This window comes from Oncorhynchus mykiss, chromosome 3, assembly GCF_013265735.2.
Source record: "Oncorhynchus mykiss isolate Arlee chromosome 3, USDA_OmykA_1.1, whole genome shotgun sequence".
NCBI lineage: Eukaryota > Metazoa > Chordata > Actinopteri > Salmoniformes > Salmonidae > Oncorhynchus > Oncorhynchus mykiss.
Window position 1 is genome coordinate 74,525,068 of NC_048567.1, and position 25,467 is coordinate 74,550,534.

Here is a 25,467-nt window from a genome sequence, read left to right on the forward strand (position 1 = left end):
TAGTATTAGCACTCGCTAGTAGTAAAGCTGATTAGCAGCTAGTGTGGACGCTAACCCTAATTACACAATGGGTTGGCAAGCAGCTGGATGGCTGGACCTTGATTGGCTAATTCTGGCTAATGTGCAGTGTAATAGAGTGTTATATAGTGTAGTGTAGTTTAGTGGAGTGGAGTGGAGTGTAGTACAGTGTGGTGTAGTGGAGTATGGTGTGGTGTAGTGTCCACGGTTGTGCTATAAAGCCTTGATCAATGACTGAAGTGGTTAAGCCAGGTGCATCCTGTTTCCGTTGATCATCCCTGAGAGGTTTCTACAACTTGATTGGAGTCCACCTGTAGTAAATTCAATTGATTGGACATGATTTGGAAAGGCACACACCTGTCTATTTAAGGTCCCACAGTTGACCGTGAATGTCATAGCAAAAACCAAACCACGGGGTCGAATAAACTTTCCGTAGAGCTGGGGAAGGGTGCCAAAAAATGTCTGCAGCATTGATGGTCCCCAAGAACACAATGGCCTCCATCATTCTTAAATGGTAGAAGTTTGGAACCATCAAGATTCTGCCTAGAGTTGGCCGCACGGCCAAACTGAGCAATCGGGCGAGAAAGGCCTTGGTCAGGTGACCAAGAACCTGATGGTCTGACAGATCTCCAGAGTTCCTCTGTGGAGATGGGAGAACCTTCCAGAAGGAAAACCATCTCTGCAGCACTCCATCAATCAGGCCTTTATGGTAGAGTGGCCAGATGAATGCCACTCTTTAGTAAAAGGCACATGACAGCCTGCTTGGAGTTTGCCAAAAGGCACCATAAGAAACAAGATTCTGTGGTCTGAAACCAAGATCACGTCTGTAGGAAACCTGGCACCATACCTATGGTGAAGCACGGTGGTGGCAGTATCATGCTGTGGGGATGTTTTTCAGCGGCAGGGACTGGGAGACTAGTCAGCATCGAGGGAAAGATGAACGGAGCAAAGTACAGAGAGATCCTTGATGAAAACCTGCTCCAGAGTGCTCAGGACCTCAGATGGGGTGAAGATTCACCTTCCAACAGGACAATGACCCTAAGCACACAGCCAAGACAACACAGGAGTGGCTTTGGGACAAGTCTCTGAATGTCCTTGAGTGGCCCAGCCAGAGCCCGGACTTGAACCCGATCAAACATCGCTGGAGAGACCTGAAAATAGCTGTGCAGCAATGTTCCCCATCCAACCTGACAGAGCTTGAGATGATCTACAAAGAAGAATGGGAGAAACTCCCCAAATACAGGTGATTCAAGCTTGATATTTCAGTTGTTATTTTTAATACATTTGAAACTACAAACCTGTTTTTGCTTTGTCATTATGGGGTATTGTGTCGATTGGTGAGGGTAAAAAAAATATTTAATCCATTTTAGAATAAGGCTGTAACGTAACAAAATGTGGAAAATGTCAAGAGGTCTGAATCCTTTCCGAATGCACTGTAGTAATACGTACTGAGTTAACCTTGTATCTTTATTGACCTTATATTTAAATCTTTGCACTGTATCTATGCACACTCCCTGGTCAACCCAAACCCTAGCTTTATCGCCGCATCCCTGTTCAACCCTAACCCTAGCTTCATGTCCACATCCCTGGTCAACCCTAATCCTAGCTTCATGTCCACATCCCTGGTCAACCCTAATCCTAGCTTCATGTTCACATCCCAGTTCATTCCTAATCCTAGCTTCATGTCCACATCCCTGTTCAACCCAAACCCTAGCTTCATGTCCACATCCCTGGTCAACCCTAATCCTAGCTTCATGTCCACATCCCTGGTCAACCCTAATCCTAGCTTCATGTTCACATCCCAGTTCATCCCTAATCCTAGCTTCATGTCCACATCCCTGTTCAACCCAAACCCTAGCTTCATGTCCATATCCCTGTTCAACCCTAGCTTTATCTCAACATCCCTGTTCAAACCTAGCTTCATCTCCACATCCCTGTTCAACCCTAGCTTCATGTCCACATCCCTGTTCAACCCTAGCTTCATGTCCACATCCCTGTTCAACCCTAGCTTCATGTCCACATCCCTGTTCAACCCTAGCTTCATGTCCACATCCCTGTTCAACCCTAGCTTCATGTCCACATCCCTGTTCAACCCTAGCTTCATGTCCACATCCCTGTTCAACCTTAGCTTCATGTCCACATCCCTGTTCAACCCTAGCTTCATGTCCACATCCCTGTTCAACCCTAGCTTCATCTCCACATCCCTGTTCAACCCTAGCTTCATCTCCACATCCCTGGTCAACCCAAACCCTAGCTTCATGTCGACACCCCTGTTCAACCCTAGCTTCATGTCCACATCCCTGTTCAACTCTAACCCTAGAGTTTTGGAATGAAACTCTTCCTTTATACACAACCATGCCACTTTTCTCTGTAACACGTGTCCTTTCCCAAGACATCACATATGAGAAATTAGATGAAAGATGTTGTAATCGCTAGCTAACAGATGTTAGCTGTGCGTTTGGACAATGCATAGGCTAATGACAGTGGGTAGCTGGCATTGACCTAGCATTAGCGGCTAAGGTATATTTAGCGCTCTCTCTGTCACTGTGATGGGATTAATGAAGTGACACGATTTTACGAAGATACAGGTTGTCTGCCAGAAAAGCATTTAGAACAAATTAGATAGATTGAGAGCCAGAGAGAAGGAGAGTGCAAGAGAAGGAGGGAGAGAGGGAAAGAGAAGGAGGGAGAGAAGGAAAGAGAAGGAGGGAGAGAGGGAAAGAGAAGGAGGGAGAGAGGGAAAGAGAAGGAGGGAGAGAGGGAAAGAGAAGGAGGGAGAGAGGGAAAGAGAAGGAGGGAGAGAGGGAAAGAGAAGGAGGGAGAGAGGGAAAGAGAAGGAGGGAAAGAGGGAAAGAGAAGGAGGGAGAGAGGGAAAGAGAAGGAGGGAGAGAGGGAAAGAGAAGGAGGGAGAGAGGGAAAGAGAAGGAGGGAGAGAGGGAAAGAGAAGGAGGGAGAGAGGGAAAGAGAAGGAGGGAGAGAGGGAAAGAGAAGGAGGGAAAGAGAAGGAGGGAGAGAGTGAAATAGAAGGAGGGAGAGAGGGAAAGAGAAGGAGGGAGAGAGGGAAAGAGAAGGAGGGAGCGAGTGCGAGAGAAGGAGGGAGAGAGGGAGAGCGAAGGAGGGAGAGAGGGAAAGAGAAGAAGTTTCATATGTTTTATTATATTATGCACAAGTAGAGTGAAATGACTTTCTTCCAAACTCAACCCCCAACAATGCAATAATCAATAACAATGTAATATATTATATATTATATAAAAAACTAAACTTTTAACCTAAAAACACACCTAAGAATAGGAAATACGAAATAAAGGAAGTAAGCATACTATATACACAGGAAATATATATATATTTTTGTTCCAATACCATATTTACATGTGTAGGTATACTGTAGTGATGGAGGGAGATACACATATATACAAAAGTATGTGGACGCCCCTTCAAATTAGTGGACTCGGCTATTTCAGCCACACCTGTTGCTGACAGGTGTATAAAATCAAGCACACAGCCATGCAATCTCCATAGACAAACATTGGCAGTAAAATGGCCCGTACTGAACAGCTCAGTGACTTGCAAACATGACAACGTCATAGGATGCCAGCTTTCCAACAAGTCAGTTCGTCCCGGTCAGCTGTAAGTGCTTTTATTGTGAAGTGAAACTAAGGACTAACGGCTCAGTCGAACTGGACTGTCAAGTGCTCTAAGATAAAACTAGGGTTAGGATTGAACAGGGAGATAAAGCTAGGGTTAAGGTTAAACAGGGAGATAATGCTAGGGTTAGGGTTGAATAGGGAGATAAAGCTAGAGTTATGATTGAGCAGGGATGTAGAGATAAAGCAAGGGTTAAGGTTGAACAGGGAGATAAAGCTAGGGTTAAGGTTGAACAGGGAGATAAAGCTAGGGTAAGGTTGAACAGGGAGATAAAGCTAGGGTTAAGGTTGAACAGGGAGATAAAGCTAGGGTTATGATTGAACAGGGATGTAGAGATAAAGCTACGTTTATGATTGAACAGGGATGTAGAGATAAAGCTAGGGTTAAGGTTGAACAGGGAGATAAAGCTAGGGTTAAGGTTGAACAAGGAGATAAAGCTAGGGTTAAGGTTGAACAGGAAGGTAAAGCTAGGGTTAGGTTTGAACAGGGATGTTGAGATAAAGCTACGGTTAGGGTTGAGATCTGAGTCTACTGTTATTTAACAGCAGTAGACATGTCATAGCCTGGTCCCAGATCTATGTAGCCTGGGACCAGGCCACTGTCCCTAAACACACTGTTCTCTGGTTCAATTGCCATAATAAATACACAAATATTATACAGTACAAGACTAATGAAATACATTTCCTTATAACAAAAGGAAGGAGATGAGGAAAGAAGCAAACTATTGAGATGTAGGGGTGGTCCTGGGCATGCCTAGTTGAGCAGGGTTGAATGATGTCATGTGCCAGAGGGCTCTTCCACGAGAGAACCACGGAACCCTGTGACATCATCCACATGACCACTCTGCTGCATTCTACTTTACTGCTGTGTGTGTGTGTGTGTGTGTGTGTGGTGGGGGAGGGGTCGCACTAGTGTGTGTGTGTGTGTGTGTGTGTGTGTGTGTACATAGGCCTACGTGCGCATTTCTGCTCATGTGTGTGTGATTGATAGTGAATGACTCCAAAGTCCATGTTTTTATGGTTTCAGCGTTTGCCAACATCCTCCCTCAACATGCCCCATCACACAGGAAGGGTATTGAGATCAGCCCCATACAGTAGAAACCAGTTCAGAGAGCCCACTGATTTACAGTGGAGGGAGTAGGTTAACCTGGGTATAAGGCTGATGCCAGAGGGACCAATCTAATATGGAGGTAGACAATACTGTGTGTTAAGAATAATGCTGCTACTAGTGTAATAATATATGAGGGATATATTGGAGAGAGAGGATAGAGAGGGAGGGGGACAGATGGAGGGGAGAGAGATAAAGAAAAAGGAGAGAGAGGGTGGGAGAAAGAAAGAGAAAGGGGGGTGGCTGCAGGGCTTTCTTTTTTCTCTCTCTGTTCTCTCTTTCCTCCCTCTCTCCGGGCCACTCTGGGGAGGAAAAACCACATTAGAAAACTCCTTCAGGCAGAGATTAGCATCTCCAGTCGCTAACGCTCACTGCTAATGCTCACTGCTAATGCTCCAGAGAGGCTGGGCACACGGGTGGGTGGTCACTAGATGGCCATGTTGGAAATGACCATATTGTCATCAGAACTTATGAGCAACTATGTGGAGTAGAGGTTAGGGTTGTGGTTGAGGCTAAGGGGTAAGGGGAAAAAGGGATACCTAGTCTAGGGTTCTGGTACTAGTGATCTGGTACTAGTGATCTGGTACTAGTGATCTGGTACTAGTGATCTGGTACTAGGGTTCTGGTACTAGTGATCTGGTACTAGTGATCTGGTACTAGTGATCTGGTACTAGGGTTCTGGTACTAGTGATCTGGTACTAGTGATCTGGTACTAGGGTTCTGGTACTAGTGATCTGGTACTAGTGATCTGGTACTAGTGATCTGGTACTAGTGATCTGGTACTAGGGTTCTGGTACTAGTGATCTGGTACTAGTGATCTGGTACTAGTGATCTGGTACTAGGGTTCTGGTACTAGTGATCTGGTACTAGTGATCTGGTACTAGGGATCTGGTACTAGTGATCTGGTACTAGTGATCTGGTACTAGGGTTCTGGTACTAGTGATCTGGTACTAGGGTTCTGGTACTAGTGATCTGGTACTAGTGATCTGGTACTAGTGATCTGGTACTAGGGTTCTGGTACTAGTGATCTGGACTAGTGATCTGGTACTAGGGTTCTGGTACTAGTGATCTGGTACTAGTGATCTGGTACTAGTGATCTGGTACTAGGGTTCTGGTACTAGTGATCTGGTACTAGTGCTCCTAGGGCTGTGACAGGCGGTCAGTCTCACGGTAATTGACTTATTTAACAATTAACATATCTCCTGGCTTCCACATTGCATACAAGTCATTTTAAAAAGTCTAATAAATCCATGTAAGATAGCTTACACCTTCATAATAAATCCATCACCTTCATAATAAATCCATCAATTGTTTTAGACAAGTCTAAAGATGCATGAAATGAAGAAAATTTGTCCATTTCAGAAGAGAATAATATCATTCTCTGTATTGAGCGGTTAGCAAATGCTTAATTTTAGAGTTAATTAATGTAACGTTAGTTGTTCTACAAACGTTGGGCTATATGTTGAGATTTTTAATACATTGTAAGGCTGCATGATGTGACTATAATGATGATTTGCTAAAAGTCGCTTGAAAGGCATGAGCTCTGCTTAGTTTTTTGTGCAGGCTGCACACTCAAATGGTCTCTCATTCACAATTTGACAAGCACGTGATAATGCCTTGAATTTCACGGCAGCATCCCCTTTTTGGCCGTAATGCATCCTAAAAAAAAAGCATGCCTTTTGCGGCCCGGAGTGCTGCGATGTGCCCTTCTCCCTGAGTGTGCTGTGCAATTGGAAGTCCTCTCACTCACATGGCTCTCCGTCACGTGATCAGGTCTTTCTTAAAGGCTTCAAGTGAAGACAGACACATTGGGGACGCAACTGAATGCGTTCTAATGCAACTCCGAGGTGCATATTGAAGATATTGGAAGAACTGTCCACATTTACTTTTCGTCAGCCAACAAAATGAGTAGAACTAACGAACAGCAAAAGCACTAGCCCATGTCAATCCACTATCCCCCATAGTACAAAAGTCAACCTATTCTGTGTGAGAAATAAATATTCAAAAGAGTCTGGGACAGTTGTGGGATGCGATGGATCCCAAATTAATACAACCCCTAGCATAAAAAAAATGTTTTTTATGCAATGTGGCTGATGCAACAGATCAGAACGTTTAGCTTAAAATGTTGATAACCTATTAGGCTATTTCTTCACATTATAAGCACAGCAATGTCCACATGGCAATAGGCTGTAAGAGTGAATATTCCATTAGCAGAAAACACCATTATCATGTGACCGCAAATGCAATTATGCATATAATGCTTTTATTATAAAGGTGAATTTTTATGGTGAAAATGATCTTCCCCAAACTTGAAACTCACGCGCTGCTTGGCAGTGATGTCAGAGTGATTAGAGGGACATTAGAGTTCTGATTACAACAGTTTGATTAACAGTTTGGAGCTTATGCAGCGACAGTTTGTGGTAGATTGTGGTAAATTGCGTCATTCTGGCATCAATGGCCGATACTTAAATAATGTGCCATAGAATTCTGCAGCACCTCGCAAGCTGTGCTGCAGTACGCCGCAACTTTTAAAGGAAGAACCACTTCCCCAGGCAGGTAGCAAGTTTGGTACGCTACTAATGACCAGCAGCAGCATCAGATCTTGGATAAATCTAATTACCGTGACTAAACAGTCATTTGGAATTTGACTGCCTTCATGACTCGTAACCGCTGGTGTGGCAGTAAAATGGTCACCGTAATTGCCCTAGGTGCTGTCTGTATATAGCTTAATTCATTTTTTACTCTGCATTGTTGGGAAGGGCTCGTAAGCAAGCATTTCATGTTAATGTCTACACCCGTTGTTTTCGGTGCATGTGACAAATAACATTTGATTTAGTATTCTGTTCTTTCAAAACATAGTCATGACTGAAAGAGAGACGTGCATTTCCTGTGCATTAGAGTGTGAGATGGCCAGAACAGGAAGTTATCTGTTATCTAATGGAAGTGGTCAATACTGGCCGAAGCAAAGCCCTGCGGCCACAGTGTTTCAGAGAAACCAATGGATCTGTCTGTTCAGGCCTCCCTGGATTACAATTGCCACTGTTTTTGAGGGACAGATGTGGCTAATACTGGTCCAACACTGGTTTTCAGCAAACAGCCACACGCGCACACATACCTTTACATAATGCACCAGCCTCTCCTCCTCGTTGACTTTGTAGGTCTTGACTCCACACTCTTTAGCCAATCGGAGGATACGATTCTGAGTAGGCCCGACGTAGGCCCCGCCCAGGTCAACATACTTAGTCTGCTCATTCTGGGGAGGAGGGGGGAGAGAGAGAGAGTGCACAATCCTAATCCCATTGATCAATTGTGTTTGAATCTATAACCAAATCAGTTGCTTAAACATGTTTTCGTAATGAACATGTACAGCTGATTCTTATAGGGATTACACATTGACTGGCCTTTGGTCTGACATAGGTCTTACCTGTACGGTGAAGGTCCGTCCACCAACCCGGTCTCTAGCTTCCAGAACCACAGGACTCAGCCCTTTCTCCTTCAACAGCTTAGCTGCACTCAGCCCTGAGAAAGAGACAGACGGCCAGAGAGAGCGAGAAACAGACAGAGAGAGAGGAGGAGAGGTAAGTGTAAACATGATGCTGATTATATGAAACATTTTGTATATAAACTATCCAACGATCCCCTCTGATAGAGCGAGAGAGAGACATGATGCTGAATATATGATAAAAATATTTTGTATATAAACTATCCCCACTTTTCACATCTGTTTACCTTCCCCCTCTCATCCCTCCCCCTCTCATCCCTCCCCCCTCTCATCCCTCCCCCCTCTCATCCCTCGCCCCTCTCATCCCTCCCCTATCAACCTTTCCCCCTATCAACCTCCCTGTGCTTTGTTCTGTTGTGTAGATCAGGAGAGTAGAACCATGTAATAAGGCAGGTTGTGATACAGTATGAGTCTGTGAGAAAGCACAAGGCTAGAGGTACAGCTCCTTGGCCCAGTGGAGGAACACGGATACATTTCAATTTAAAGGCTATATTGGCATAGGAAACATTGGTTAACATTGCCAAAGCAAGTGAAATAGATAAAACAACAGTGAATTAACAATACAAAATTTAACAGTAAACATACACTCCCAGAAGTTCCAAAGGAATAAAGACATTTCAAATGTCAAACCAGGCAAAAGACCCCTCAGTTACACCAATACTCCTTAGCCGGCCCACAAGAATGGACCTTAGAAAGGCAGGGTAGAATAGATATAGGTCTGTAGCAGTTTGGGTCTAGAGTGCCTTCCCCTTTGAAGAGGGGGATGTGACCGTGGCAGCTTTCCAATCTATGGGAATATCAGACAATACGAGGTTGAGAGAGGTTGAACAGGCTAGCAATAGGGGTTGCAACAATTTTGGCAGATCATTTTAGAAAGAGAGGGTCCGGATTGTCTAGCCCGGCTGATTTATAGGGGTCCAGATTTTGCAGCTCTGTCAGAACATCAGCTATCTGGATTTGGATTTGGGGGAAGGAGAAGTGGGGGAGGTTTGGGCGAGTTGCTGTGGGGAGCGCAGGGCTGTTGACCAGGGTAGGGGTAGCCAGGTGGAAAGCATGGCCAGCCGTAGAAAAATGCTTATTGAATTTCTCAATTTATGTGGATTTATCGGTGCTAACAGTGTTTCCAAGCCTCAGTGCAGTGGGTAGCTGGGAAGAGGTGCTCTTATTCTCCATGAACTTTACAGTGTCCCAGAACATTTTTGAGCTTGTGCTACAGGATACAAATTTCTGCTTGAAAAAGCTAGCCTTAGCTTTCCTAACTGCCTGTGTATACTTGTTCCTAACTTCCCTGAAAAGTTGCATATCAAGAGGGCTGTTCAATGCTAATGCAGAATGCCACAGGATGTTTTTGTGCTGGTCAAGGGCAGTCAGGTCTGAAGTGAACCAAGGGCTATTTCTGTTCCTGGTTAAAAAAAAATTGAATGGGGCATGCTTATTTAAGATGGTGAGGAAAGCACTTTTAAAGAATAACCAGGCATCCTCTACTGACGGGATGAGGTCAATATCCTTCCAGGATACCCAGGCCAGGTCGATTAGAAAGGCCTATTCGCTGAAGTGTTTTAGAGGGAATTTGACAGTGATGAGGGGTGGTCGTTTGACCGCAGACCCATTATGGATGCAGGCAATGAGGCAGTGATCGCTGAAATCTTGGTTGAAAACAGCAGAGGTGTATTTGCAGGGCAAGTTGGTTAGGATGATATCTATGAGGGTGCCCGTGTTTACGGATTTGGGGTTGTACCTGGTGGGTTCATTGATAATTTGTGTGAGATTGAGGGCATCAAACTTAGATTGTAGGATGGCCGGGGTGGTAAGCATGTCACAGTTTAGGTCACCTAGCAGCACGAGCTCTGAAGATAGATGGGGGGCAATCAATTCACATATGGTGTCCAGGGCACAGCTGGGGGCAGAGGGTGGTCTATAGCAAGTGTTAACAGTGAGAGACTTGTTTCTGGAAAAATGTATTTTTAGAAGTTTGATTTGTTTGGGTACAGACCTGGATAGTAAGACATAGCCTACAGAGTTATCTCTGCAGTAGATTGCAACACCGCCCCCTTTGGCAGTTCTATCTTGTCGGGAAAATGTTAGTTAGGGATGGAAATTTCAGGGTTTTTGGTGGACTTCCTAAGCCAGGACTCAGACACGGCTAGGACATCCGGGTTGGCAGAGGGTGCTAAAGCAGTGAATAAAACAAACTTAGGGAGGAGGCTTCTAATGTTAACATGCATGAGCTTTTACGGTTACATAAGTCGACAAGTGAGAGCACCTGGGGAGTAGGAGTGGAGCTAGGCACTGCAGGGCCTGAGTTAACTGCTACATCACCAGAGGAACAGAGGAGGAGTAGGATGAGGTTACGGCTAAAGGCTAACAGGACTGGTCTTTTAGTGCGTTCAGAGCAGAGAGTAAAAGGAGCAGGTTGCAGGGTGTGAGAGAATAGATTCAAGGCGTAATGTACTCCTACCATACCTCTGTCTGTACATTGGAGGCATTGAGTAATGATGAGAGAGATATTGTCTCTAGAAACATTTAAGCCAGGTGATGTCACCGCTTATGTAGGAGGTGGAACTAAATGGTAGGTTATGGCATATTGAGCAGGGCTAGAAGCTTTACAGTGAAATAAGACAATAATCACTAACCAGGACAGTAATGGACAAGGCATATTGATATTAGGGAGAGGCAAGCATAACCGGGTGATCAATGGGGGTCCAGTGAGTGGTTGGGCTGGCTGGAGACACGGCGATTCAGACAGCTAGCAGGCCGGGGCTACATGCTAGCAGACTGGGGCTAGCAAGCTAGCAGAAGGGCCTTAGAGGGACGTCTCGACGGAGTAGAGTCTGTTTTAGCCTCCGAGTTGGTGACGTCAATAGACCAGTCGTGATGGATTAGTAGGGTTCTGAGTAGCAGAGGGGTCCAAGTCCAATTGACAAAGTAGGTATGGTGCCCCAAGAAATTGCCCAATGGATCTATACAGCTAACAGTCCAATATGCTCTAGACAGCTAGCAGCTAGCGGGATGCGGCTTGCGGATGGGCATTCAGGGGTGGTCACGATGTAGAGGCCAGTTGAGTACCCCCTCGAGTAGAATAAGTCGTAGTCGAGTCGTGAATAATCGGCGGGGTTCCGTGCCGGCAGTAGAAGGGGCCCGGGTATTGACGTCGAGTGAGTTTCATTTCCTGACGCCACACTCTCAGGGCCCTCACCTCCTCCCTATAGGCTGTATCATTATTGTTGGTAATCAGGCCTACTACTGTTGTGTCATCTGCAAACTAGATTGAGTTGGAGGCGTGCATGGCCACGCAGTCATCGGTGAACAGGGAGTACAGGAGGGGGCTGAGCATGCACCCTTGCTGGGCCCCTGTGTTGAGGATCAGTAAAGTGGAGGTGTTGTTTCCTACCTTTAACCTTTCAGGAAGTCCAGGACGGGCGGTAAGCACATTAAAGTGGGTCTAAGGTGTCAGGTAAGGTAGAGGTGATATGATCCTTAACTAGCCTCTCGAAGCACTTTATGATGACAGAAGTGAGTGCTACGGGGTGATAGTCATTTAGTTTAGTTACCTTTGCTTTCTTGTGTACAGGAACAATGGTGGACGTAAACCCATTCGCCCGCATTGAGGATAACACAGTGGCGATAGGTCATCTCTCTCTCTTGAGCCACATAAGCCCCTATACTGTATATGCCACCCCTGTCCTCTTGACCCCTGTACTCAGTGACCACCTGCTCACCTCAATATAATGTGAGTATAGAAAGCAGAATAGGAAAGAGCACAAGACTTCCACATCCTCAACACACACACACATCTGAGGAATCGTAGTTCCCTACATGGGTAATAGGGTGTAATTTAAGACACAACATTCTTTCTCTACAGATAAGACTAGTCTGGTTTTCCTCTGCTGCTCAACAGTCAGACGACTCCCAATCATAATCTGGCGGTCTTGTTTCCGGCTTTTCAATATTGTTGTGGACAGATGAGTTGATACTGGGGTCTCCAGCATGGGTGTCCACTGTCCCTCCAGCAGGCTCACTTAGCCTGTTGCATTGACTTCAGACCAGTTTGTCATTGCAGTGTGAGTGCATTATATTCTTTCACAGTTACCATAGTGACCCTAAGGCCATCTCTGTATATAGCGTGATTCAATAAGACATCACATTTCACACGTGTAATTACAGTTGAAGCTAGGCAAGGTCACAATGGCACACGTACACACACACTTGGAGGATTAGGCACAGTGGATTCTCTGTCCTTTGTCAGTCAAGCGGTCATTCAGACAGAAGACGCACAAGGCAGCAATGTCCCAGAGAGAAAGAGATAGAAAGTGCGCAAGAGACAGAGGGACAAAATGAGAGAGAGAGATGGACTTGATAAAGAAATACATACTGTATTCTTCTTCACAGTCCATGTTGCAATCTCTAAACAGGTGCTCACATCTGTCTAAATGTTTTTATGGCCCCCTTCCCTCCATACATGTATCCCTCCATCTCTCCAGAGCACGCTTAAGTCTGGAAAGCTACCAGGGTTTAAGTATACTTTTACCAAGCTTCTACATCCCCCCCCCCCCCCCCCCACACCACACACACACACACACACACACCACTCTGGGGGAGTACTATTTATTTTAAGTAAATTGATACTATTAGGTGTTCTCTATCCAATGGTCAGACAAGCTCAATTGATGCTATTAGGTGTTCCCTATTCAAAGGTCAGACAAGCTCAATTGTTCAAAACAAAAACAAGCTCTGACCGTTTCACTTTGTTGTTTATGCCAACAGCACTCTGGAAAAATAAGATAACTTCACTCTGAGTATTGCTTTGATAAACAACATTTTGAGGGGGGGTGGGGGTGGTGGGGGGGGGGGGGGGGTAATAGTGAATCCTTCCTAACATCAAAGGATTTCTTTGTTGCTCAGTTCCATTTGGAGAGAGGTCATTTGTCTGAATTGGACAAACAACAATGATTGTGTGATAAAAGACATGAAATGAGCCTGATGCCATATTCTCTCTCTCTCTCACACACACACACACACACAGAGAGAGAGAGACAGAGAGAGACAGTGAGAGACAGAGAAAGAAACATTTGCAGCTCTGTAGAAGCCTGGGTCTGTACTTTATCAATGGTAGGTTACGGGGGGGAGTCTTTGGGGAGATTCACCTACTGCTCATCTCTTGGCCACAGTACAGTAGACTATATGAAAACAGACATGGACCCCTTGTCTCTCAAGTCATTCACTGTCAAGTGACTAACACCTCTGTCTGATCAGAGCCAAATTACGTTGTTCTTCAAAAGAACAGACATAGAAACAACCACACATTCACAGCCCAGTAAGCTGTACAACATCAGACATTCACAGCACAGTCAACTGTACAACATCAGACATTCATACAGATGGGACCAAAACAGCACAGAAAAATACCAGAAAGCAACCTGTAACCAAAATATCCAGACACTCTAAGATAACTTTCTGGATACCACATTCACTCACAGTAAAGAAGGCATCAATCTGGCATCAACTATATATTCAGACCACATTCACTCACAGTAAAGAAGGCATCAACTATATATATTCAGGCAAATGGCAAAAGAAGCACAATTGAAATTGATAAAACATTTTTTTTTTGAGATCACAGATGACAACTGGTTTGATGCAGATTGTAAAATTATAAGGAAAAAACGTAGAACACTATCCAACAAAAGCACAGAGAATTACGCCTTCATAACTGAGAGACTTTAAAACTCTATAAACGTACACTCAGAACCAAAAAAGCACAGTACAACAGCAAGCAGCTGACACTAATTGAGGAGTCCATGAACACAAACAACAAATTGAAACTAGAGGAATTAGCGATACAAAATGGTGACATATGGACAACCCATTTTAATACACTCTACAACACCGTTCAAATTGTCACAAACGCAGAACACCAAATTCATGAGAAGTTTGAACTAAAAGCTATAAAGGACAATCAAAATCCATTGGACTCCCCAATTACTGACCAGGAGCTCAATAAGAAACTAAACTATTACTGACCAGGAGCTCTATAAGAAACTAAACTATTACTGACCAGGAGCTCTATAAGAAACTAAACTATTACTGACCAGGAGCTCTATACGAAACTAAACTATTACTGACCAGGAGCTCAATAAGAAACTAAACTATTACTGACCAGGAGCTCTATACGAAACTAAACTATTACTGACCAGGAGCTCAATAAGAAACTAAACTATTACTGACCAGGAGCTCAATAAGAAACTAAACTATTACTGACCAGGAGCTCTATACAAAACTAAACTATTACTGACCAGGAGCTCTATAAGAAACTAAACTATTACTGACCAGGAGCTCTATAAGAAACTAAACTATTACTGACCAGGAGCTCTATAAGAAACTAAACTATTACTGACCAGGAGCTCTATAAGAAACTAAACTATTACTGACCAGGAGCTCTATAAGAAACTTCAGGCCATCAAATGTAAAACAAGCATGCGGACCTGATGGCATCCTAAATGAGATGCTCAAACTCACTAGTACAACATTTCAATTAGCTATATTAAAACTGTTTAATTTGATCCTGAGTGTAGGTTATTTCCCTGACATCAAGGACTCATAACCCAAATCTTTAAGAACGGAGACAAATTTGACCCTAACAATTACAGAGGCATTGGTGTGAACAGTAACCGGGGGAAGGTTTTCTGTAGTATTATAAATGTATGAGTTCTAAACTTCCTTAATAAGCACAATGTCTTGAGTAAAAGCCTAATTGGATTAATACCAAAACATCGTACAACTGATCATATTTACACCCTACACACCCTGAGAGATAAACATGTCCACCAAAATAATACCAAATACTTGTCGACTTCCAAAAAGCATTTGATTCTATTTGGCATACAGGACTGTTCTACAAAGTTATTGAAAGTGGTGTAGGGGGTAAAACATGACATAATTAAATCAATGTATACTGGCAATACATGCAGCATTAAAATTGGCAAGAAAATAACAGAATTCTTTAACCAGGGGCGGGGCCTTCGTCAGGGTTGCAATCTGTGCCCTGCACTCTTCAAAATTTACATCAACGAATTGGCCACTATTCTAGAAAAATCCTCAGCCCCTGGTGTTAGTCTCCACAATTCAGTGGAGTAGGCATTTAGTTAAATGCCTACTCTTCGCAGATGACCTATGCCTGCTGTCACCCACAGCACATGGCCTACAGCAGAGCCTGGACCTGCTAGAGCAGTACTGCCAGACCTGGGCCCTGGCAGTAAACCACAAAAATACTAAAATAATGATTTTCCAGAGAAGATCCAGATCTCAGGGAATTAGACCAAATGTCACGGCTCTCGTCGTAATGAGGATCGGACCAAAGCGCAGCGGGGTAAGCGTTCATGATTTTATTTGATCACAAAACACCCGAACAAAATAAACAAGAGGGAATACCGAAACAGTTCTGTCAGGTGCATAAACTATACAGAAAACAGTAAATAACTACCCACAAAACACAGGTGGGAAAAAGGCTGCCTAAGTATGATTCCCAATCAGAGACGATGATAGACAGCTGTCCCTGATTGAGAACCATACCCGGCCAAAACATAGAAATAAAGAAACTAGAATGCCCACCCTAGTCACGTGACACCAAAGTTTTCAATTGGTACAAAATATATAGAGTACTGCACACACTACAACTACTTAGGTTTAAAAATAAGCTCAACTGGACACTTTAATGGGGCAGTGAATGAACTGAGGGAAATTACGCAGGGCATTCTACGCCATTAAAAAGCTCATTCTAATTGAAATACCTATTAAAATGTGTCTAAAACTAATTGAATGTGTCATTGAACCAATTGCACTTTATGGCAGCGAGGTGTGGGGTCCACTTGCAAAACAAGATTTCATAAAATGGGACAAACACCCCATTGAAACCCTGCATTCAGATTTCTGTAAGATTCTCCTACACGTTCAGAGGAAAACTACAAACAATGCATACAGGGCAGAATTAGGCCAATATCCACTAATAAAAAAAACTAAAAAAAGAGCCAATAAGTTTTGGAAACATCTAAAATACAGTGACCCCCTCTCATATCATTACCAAGCACTGCAATGCCAAGAGCTGAGCAAAGAAAAGAGTCCCCTCATCCAGCTGGTCCTGGGGCTGAGTTCACAAACCTGTTCTACTAACACACAGAAGCCTTAGGACCAGAACATCCAATCAATCAGAATAAACCAAATTACAACACAGTCAAAACAAAACTACATTGCTTATTGGGAAACACAAGCACAAACACAAAGCAAAATGCAGTGCTATCTGGCCCTAAATCGACAGTACACCGCGGCTAAATATTTGACCATGGTTACTGATCAAAACCTTAGAAAAACTTTGACAAAGTACAGGCTGATTGAGCACAGCCTTGCCATTGAGAAGGGTAGACAGAGGAAAACCTGGCTCCCTGTAGAGGAAAGGTTGTGCAACCACTGCACAACAGCAGAACCTGAGACGGAGCTGCATTTCCTGACAAAATGTCAAAAATATAGAACAATTAGAGAGTGTCATTTCCCCAGATTTGAAACCCTTATTCAAGGTTTCAAAGACCTCTCTGATGAGAGTAGGCTACCCGTCCTGTTGGGGGAGGACGCAGAGAGCTGTGGGTTGGCAGTGCACTACATTGCTGCCTGCCATAAGTTGAGGGACAGTGTCTGACAGACCAATCAACCTGCACATGTCCTCTACTGTATGCTTATTGTTATTGTTGAATGTACGGTTATTTTGACCCTTGGTTATTGTTGTTACTGTTGTACCGTTGACAATTTTGATTCAAATTTTTTTATATTGTAAATATCCAAAATAAGCTTTGGCAATATGTACATTTTTACGTCATACCAATAAAGCAACTTGAATTTAATTGAGAGAGAGGCACATTCTCTGAAAGAGCCTTTTACATTCAATGGGTGTTTTTTTTCCCTTTCACTTTGAAGTAGAGACATATCAAGAAGCTGATTAAACAGCATGATCATTACACAGGTGCACCTTGTGCTGGGGACATTAAAAGGCCACTTTAAAATGTGCAGTTTTGTCACACAACACAATGCCACAGATGTCTCAAGTTGAGGGAGCAGGGATGTGGCATGCTGACTGCAGGAATGCCCACCAGAGCTGTTACTAGAGAATTTAATGTTAATTTCTCTACTCTAAGCCGCCTTTTTGTAGTAGTTTTGTCAGCATGCCTCACAACCGCAGACCGCATGTAACCATGCCAGCCCAGGACCTCCACATCTGGCTTCTTCACCAGCTGGATTGTGTGAGACCAGCCACCTGGACAGCTGATGAAACTGAGGAGTATTTCTGTCTGCAATAAAACCTTTTTGTGGGGAAAAACTCATTTTAATTGGCAGGCCTGGCCCCCCAGGGGGTGGGCCTATAGCCTTCCAGGCCCATTCATGATTTCGCCCCTGCCCAGTCATGTGAAATCCATAGATTAGGCCCAATGAATTTATTTCAATTGACTGATTTCCGTATATGAACTGTAACTCAATAAAATCGTTGAAATTGTTGCTTTTTAAATTGTTGTTCAGTATACAATGCAGTGAATACTGTATAAAGGTACAAAATACACTATTTTGAAGTCTTGATACAGGATAGGGTTATAGGGCTAGTGTTTGCAGTAGAAGAACGTGGAGTGGTGCTGGGTTGTTTAGTCTCCACTATGGAGTAAGGTATTGAGAATATGGCTGGATGAACCACGGAGAATATGGCTGGGTGAACCACGGAGAATATGGCTGGGTGAACGATGGAGAATGGCCGGGTGAAGCATGGAGAATGGCCGGGTGAAGCATGGAGAATGGCCGGGTGAAGCATGGAGAATGGCCGGGTGAAGCATGGAGAATGGCCGGGTGAAGCATGGAGAATGGCCGGGTGAAGCATGGAGAATGGCCGGGTGAAGCATGGAGAATGGCCCTAAAGGGATTACTACCATTGAGGAAAAGGTCAGTGAGTTTTTGAATGAAATGCTAGAAGATCTTCTCTGGGAGAATGAAGGTCTCTGCTTCCCTCTCAATTCCTGTTTCTCTCTCTCTCTTGCTCTCTCTCAATAACATTTCAATTTAAGGGCTTTATTGGCATGGGAAACATATGTTTACATTGCCAAAGCAAGTGAAATAGATAAAGAACAATGTAAGGGATTTCCTCCTCTTCTTCCGAAGAGGAGAGGCGAGAACGATCGGAGGACCAATATGCGGCGTGGTAAGTGTCCATGGTTCTTTTAATAAGAAATACTACACATGAACACGACTGAAATACAAAAACAATAAATGTGGAACGAACGAAACCCAAAACAGTACAGTGTGGTGAAAAACACAGACACGGAAACAAACACCCACAAACAAACAGTGAAACCCAGGCTACCTAAGTATGATTCTCAATCAGAGACAACTAATGACACCTGCCTCTAATTGAGAACCATACTAGGCCCGAAACATAGAAATCCCCAAATCATAGAAAAACACACATAGACTACCCACCCAACTCACACCCTGACCATACTAAATAATGACAAAACAAAGGAAATAAAAAGGTCAGAACGTGACAAACAAAAGTGAAATAAACAATTTCAAAAATTACAGTAAACATTACACTCACAAAAGTAAAAAATAAAATAAAAACATTTCAAATGTAATATTATGAGCAAATAGTTCAAGTACAAAAGGGAAAATAAATAAACATAAATATGGGTTGTATTTAGAGGGAAGAGTTGGGAGTTAATTTGATCTCCTACGAATTCTCAAAAGGCCCGACCTCCGCACCCTTTTTCTCTGTCTTTTTTCTTCATGCAAATGACAGAGATTTGGGCCTGTTCCCGAGAAAGCAGTATGTACTTCGCTTCGGTCTCATTAAAAGGAAAAAGCTTCTTCCAGTTCGAGGTGAGTAATCACTGTTCTGATGTCCAGAATTGATTTTCAGTCATAAGTGACAGTAGAAGCAACATTATGGACAAAATAAGTAAAAAAATAAGTTAAACAACGCAAAAAATAAAATAAAAAATAGCACAATTGGTTAGGAGCACGTAAAACGTTAGCCATCCTCTCCGGTGCCATATGGTTCAGTACTACACAAATTGGTTTAATTATATATTTACAAGCTACTTAAATGGTAACATACACACTTAATACGTTAAAAACAGGTCCCTAGCGGACTGACAACAATATGGCTGCTTGCTAAAAAAGACATGGAGGGCGAGAGAGAGAGAGAGATGGACAGAAACACTTAACGTTGGTACACTTAGAAACTACTCTCACATACAGTAATCCTATATTTTGCACATGAACCACCACCCGCTTGGAGTAAGAAATCATGGATGAAATGCCTTGGTTCACCGTGTATCTCTCTCGGAACAGGGCCAACTTGGAAAGGGGGTTGGGCCTTTTTGCGGCACGCTTGTAAGGCTCTGATTGTCCAAAAAGGTTCCAACAAGTCTTCTGTTGTTCTCCTCTGCAGTTGTCCGGTATCTGGTGACTTGTCGTGTAGTCCTGAACAGAACTACAGAGTTTCTCCCTCCATTCGCACTGGAAGATGCTTCTTTGAAGATAGGCTAGCCAGCCAGATGGTTCCCAGTGGGGTGATGAGAGTAACGTAATATTATGGTTTAAACAGAGTAGTAGAATGGTCCCACTTAATATCACTTTCAAAGATACTTTACTTAAAACAGCTAATCAGCTGTACCAGCGATTGTCCGGGAGGTAAGTTTATCGTTTCTACCTCGTGTTGAGATTCAGAGTTCAGATCACTTTAAACGTTAGCTCTAGCCTTATGGCCCTCTGGTCTGATGTGTATTTTCTTAACCCATCATTATATGCAGTTTGTTCAAAAAGGGTGGTTCCATCAGGCTGACACACTCAAACCTTATTCAGGAGCGTGACTTGTCACTGTGCAAAGCTTACACTACCGTTCAAAAGTTTGGGGTCACTTAGAAATGCCCTTGTTTTTGCAAGAAAAGCACATTTTTTTGTCCATTTTAAAATAGCATTTTAAAATGATAATGATCCATTTGTTGTTAACTGATCATTAGACAACCCTTTTGCAAATATGTTAGCACAGCTGAAAACTGAAGATTATTCCATGTGAGAAATTGACAAGAAAATATAGATCTTGTGCAACTCAATGTGTGCTACTCCATTCACAGAACAGCGCAAACAGAATAGAAAGAGTGGGAGGCCCTGGTGCACCACTGAGCAAGAGGACAAGTGTCTAGTTTGAGAAACAGACGTCTCACAAGTCCTCAACTGGCAGCTTCATTAAATAGTACCCACAAAACACCAGTCTCAACGTCAACAGTTAAGAGGCGACTCCGGGATGCTGGCCTTCTAGGCAGAGTTCCTATGTCCAGTGTCTGTGTTCTTTTGCCAATCTTAATATTTTATTTTTATTGGCCAGCCTGAGATACAGTATGGCTTTTTCTTTGCAACTCTGTGTTCACATGAGTTCTCCATCACTACAGTGACTTGCAAAAGTATTCACCCCCCTTGGTATTTTTCCTATTTTGTTACATTACAGCCTGTCATTTAAATTGATTTTTATTTGGATATCATGTAATGGACATACACAAAATAGTCAAAATTGGTGAAGTGAAATGAAAAAAATTACTTCTTTAAAAAAAATGAAATCCAAAACGGAAAGTGGTGCGTGCATATGTATTCACCCCTTTTGCTATGAAGCCCCTAAATAAGATATGGTGCAACCAATTACCTTCAGAAGTCACAGAATTTGTTAAATAAAGTCCACCTGTGTGAAATCTAAGTGTCACATGATCTCAGTATATATATACACACCTGTTCTGAAAGGCCCCAGAGTCTGCAACACCACTAAGCAAGGGGCACCACCAAGCAAGCGGCACTATGAAGACCAAGGAGCTCTCCAAACAGGTCAGGGACAACGTTGTGGAGAAGTACAGATCAGGATTGGGTTATAAGAAAATTTCATAAACTTTGAACATCCCACGGAGAATGGAAAGAATATGCCACCACAACAAACCTACCAAGAGAGGGCCGCCCACCAAAACTCACAGACCAGCCAAGGAGGGCATTAATCAGAGAGGCAACAACAAGACCAAAGATAACCCTGAAGGAGCTGCAAAGCTCCATAGCGGAGATTGGAGTATCTGTCCATAGGACCACTTTAAGTCGTACACTCCACAGAACTGGGCTTTACGGAAGAGTGGACAGAAAAAAGACATTGCTTAAAAGATTCACTGCTGAACGTATTATTTTTCTTGCTTTGTTTGCTCTTTTTCATATGATGTCTCTCTGATAAGCTACTCAGGAAAGGGCTGAAAACATCCCATATTAATATATGTAGCTTAAGAAATAAGGTTCATGAAATCAAAAACTTGCTAACATCAGATAACATTCATATATTAGCCAATTCTGAGACTCACTTAGATAATGTGTTTGATGATACAGCAGTAGCAAAACAAGGATATAACATCTATAGCAGAGACTGAAATGCTTATGGGAGAGGTGTTGCTGTATATATATATATATATATATAAAAACAAATGAAGTCGGAAGTTTACATACACCTTAGTCAAATACATTTGAACGGTGTTTTCACAATTCCTGACATTTAATCCTAGTACAAAATAACCTGTCTCAGGTAAGAATGTGAAATGTCAGAATACTAGTAGAGGATGATTTATTTCAGCTTTTATTTCATTCATCACATTCCCAGTGGGTCAGATGTTTACATACACTCAATTAGTATTTGGTAGCATTGCCTTTAAATTGCTTAACTTGGGTCAAACGTTTCGGGTAGCCTTCCACAAGCTTCCCACAATAAGTTGGGTGAATTTTGGCCCATTCCTCCTGACAGAGCTGGTGTAACCGAATCAGGTTTGTAGGCCTCCTTGCTCGAACACGCTTTTTCATTTCTGCCCACAAATTTTCTATCGGATTGAGGTCAGGGCATTGTGATGGCCCCTCCAATATCTTGACTTTGTTGTCCTTAAGCCATTTTGCCACAACTTTGGAAGTATGCTTGGGGTCATTGTCCATTTGGAAGACCCATTTGGGACAAGAAAAATATAACAAATTGTTTGTTATTAATTTAAGTAGACTGTGTTTGTCTGTTATAAGATGAAGATCAGATCTAATTTTAAGACCAATTTATGCAGAAATCAAGATAATTCCAAAGTGTTCACATACTTTTTGTTGCCACTGTACATCTGTTGTCATAGCTGCAGACAGTGACTGACATGGGGGAACTCTTCTTGGTGTGAGCCCTATTTTGTTAGTGCCATAGATGTGGTCTGTGAGTGCACCGTCACTCACACCACTCCCTTCTGTGTGTGGTGTGTTCAATGTCTGTCAGACTGTGTGTGTGTGTGGACAGACAGAGTGACACGTCTCTGAGCCAGGTAACAGTGTGTTGCTCTACAGAGTCAAATATTTTTTCCCCTTCTCATTTTACATTTGGCTAGAAATTCAAAAGGAAATGATATTAACAGAGAAATGTCATGTCCCTAGTATGGTTAAATGACATGACGTGCTATTTTCAAATAGGTTACCTAACGTTCATTATTTGATTAAATGAATCAGGCAATAACTACTCATTAGGAATCCGGGCCACCACAGAAGTATGAGTTTACATAGAGCGGCTATCTCCCGAATCCACTCTGTAAAAGATCTGAAGATCTGTTATATCAATAGCAGTCAATCATGAATTATTCTTTACCTTCTATCAGTTTCATCTGAACGTCATAGAATTCTTGGTTATCTGCACGAACCCTGGCACAAATTATGAATATTATGAATATATACAAATTGGCTTCATTATTTATTTACTAACTAACTAAATAATCACAGAAATACATCACAATCAAACAGTAGATACTGGTTACTAACAATGATAGGAAAGTCCCTAGTGGGCTAAACTGATATGATGGCTTGGTAGACAAGGGGAATGGGCTGTGGACTGAGAAAGAGCGGGAAAGACAAATGGATTCATCACACACAGTCTATAACTATCTTAATTGAAATGCTAATCCTTTGCCCCTGAATGGCAACTCATTCAAAAATACATTTAAAATCATATTTATGCCTGGATGTCGTTGTTGTCTTCTCTGTTGGAATCCGGTCCGTCTGCTGTAGAGTTCATCAGTGTCTCTCTGGTTGTGTTTCCCCTAAGATCAAAGTATTTTGTGGTTGTTAGAATGGATACTTCAGAGTACCCTTTGGAAATGTTCTCATAGAATAGATGTTTCTGCAGATGTCTGTATTCTCGTCCTAACTTTACATAATTTCTAGCTACAGACTAGTAATTAGTGTCTAAGATGTTCCACGTGGAATAGTCTTTTGGTAGAGTTCTAGTTCAACCTTTTGTGACTAAGGGGCAGTATTTTCATTTTTGGAAAAAATAACGTTCCCGTAGTAAACGGGATATTTTGTCAGGACAAGATGCTAGAATATGCATATAATTGACAGAATCCATACTCTCATTTAGAAGGTTAATATCACATTACATATTTTCACAAATAGTTTCATGTTTAATCACATCCTTTTCACATTATTTACATGTAAACCTGACAGCTGGGAAACTTTAAGAGATAACGTTATGTGTGTTTTCTGTACGTCATGAGATCACCAAATGAAAACACAATCGTCACAACTGTCCCTTAAGTGTCCAAGGACCATTCCCACACTCTCAAAAGTAGCAATAGTGTTTAATCTCCCATTTTGGGGATTTGGGAGTTTGGGCAAGTGAAGTTCTTTATTCTCTCTGTGCTCTCTCCCACTCTTTCTGCATGACCATGGGATGAGAGTCTCCACCAGGAATTTATGACCTGAGATAACAAAACCTGGATGTAGGAGAGAGAGTAAAAGAGAGGGGGAGGAGCCACGATCTACACCCAGAAAGGGCCACTTCATGACAGAAAAATGTCCTCCTGTGTGCTACCTATATCCCCCCCACTTTAATGAAGACAGCTTCTCCACCCTGGAGGGGGAAACCAATCATTTCCAGGCCCAGGGACATGTACTAGTCTGTGGTGACCTAAATGCCTGGACAAGAACCTAACACCCTCAGCACACAGGGGGACAAACACCTGCCTGAAGGTGACAGCATTGCCTCCCCCATATGCCCCCCTAGGCACAACTACAACAACATAACCAACAACTCCTGCAGCTCTGTCGCACGCTGGGCATGTACATAGTCAATGGTAGGCTTCGAGGGGACTCCTACGGTAGGTACACCTATAGTTCACCTCTTGGCAGTAGTACTGTAGACTACTTTATCACTGACCTCAACCCAGAGGCTTTCAAAGTGTTCACAGTCAGGCCACTGACACCCCTGTCAGATCGCAGAGGCATCAAAGCCAAAGGAACTGAATAATATTAAGAAATGCTACAGATGAAACTACAGAGTTTGTATGATAAATACACAGTCACACGCACATACACAGTACCAACACCCATGCACACATGTGCACACCCAAGGAACTAAAACACAGGAGTGCACCGTCATCTCAGTGTTTAAACATGAAAGATCTTGGGTTACGAAACATCCACCGCAACACACAAACATATGCTCATCTGGCTTCTACCAGTGTCAATACACATAGTGCTTATTACTGGGCAACAAGATTGTGAGGACAGCCTCGTTACCATGACAACAGTAAATGTAGAGATGGAGCCACGTGTGTGTGTGTGTGTGTGTGTGTGTGTGTGTGTGTGTGTGTGTGTGTGTTGGCAGAGGTAAATGTTTTCATTGTTGTCCGATTGCCTTGCCTCTCAGAGGACCAAAACCAGCTTACAGCCGGTCCTCCTTAGTAGAGGTGACATAAGCAGCTCATCTTACTACATAGGTACAATGCTATAATAGACTAATAATACACAGCACAATACACTAGGAGTGTATTTTGTACAATAGCTTACAAGCTGTCATGACAGTCCCAAGTTGTTGCATCGATAAGGAATTTATTATAGTGTTTAAGGTTGTTGAAAGTAGACACATTCAGGCCCTATGGTCATCTCAGGGGCCAAACAAGGCCAGGACCCGTATTCACAAAAAAAAGTATATTTCCCTAGTCAAGAATTAATGTACTTTTACAATGCTAGTTAAGGATACTATCGTTATCATGTTTCACATTGGATGTATTAACTATAAAAAGGGAAGACATGTTTCTAATTCTGCTACCAGCCAACTCTGGTCCAGCCAACTCTCA

The 25,467-nt window shown here is 42.8% G+C and overlaps 1 protein-coding gene across 1 annotated transcript in view; it reads right to left on the reverse strand.

The window, feature by feature from the left end:
• LOC100136729 (monoamine oxidase) overlaps positions 1 to 25,467 on the reverse strand; it is a gene marked incomplete at both ends in the record, with an annotated part of 66,683 nt that overhangs the window by 28,879 nt on the left and 12,337 nt on the right. Inside the window, 2 exon segments of the mRNA NM_001124688.1 lie at positions 7,886 to 8,023; positions 8,195 to 8,289. Coding sequence (NP_001118160.1) covers positions 7,886 to 8,023; positions 8,195 to 8,289 — 233 coding nt within the window.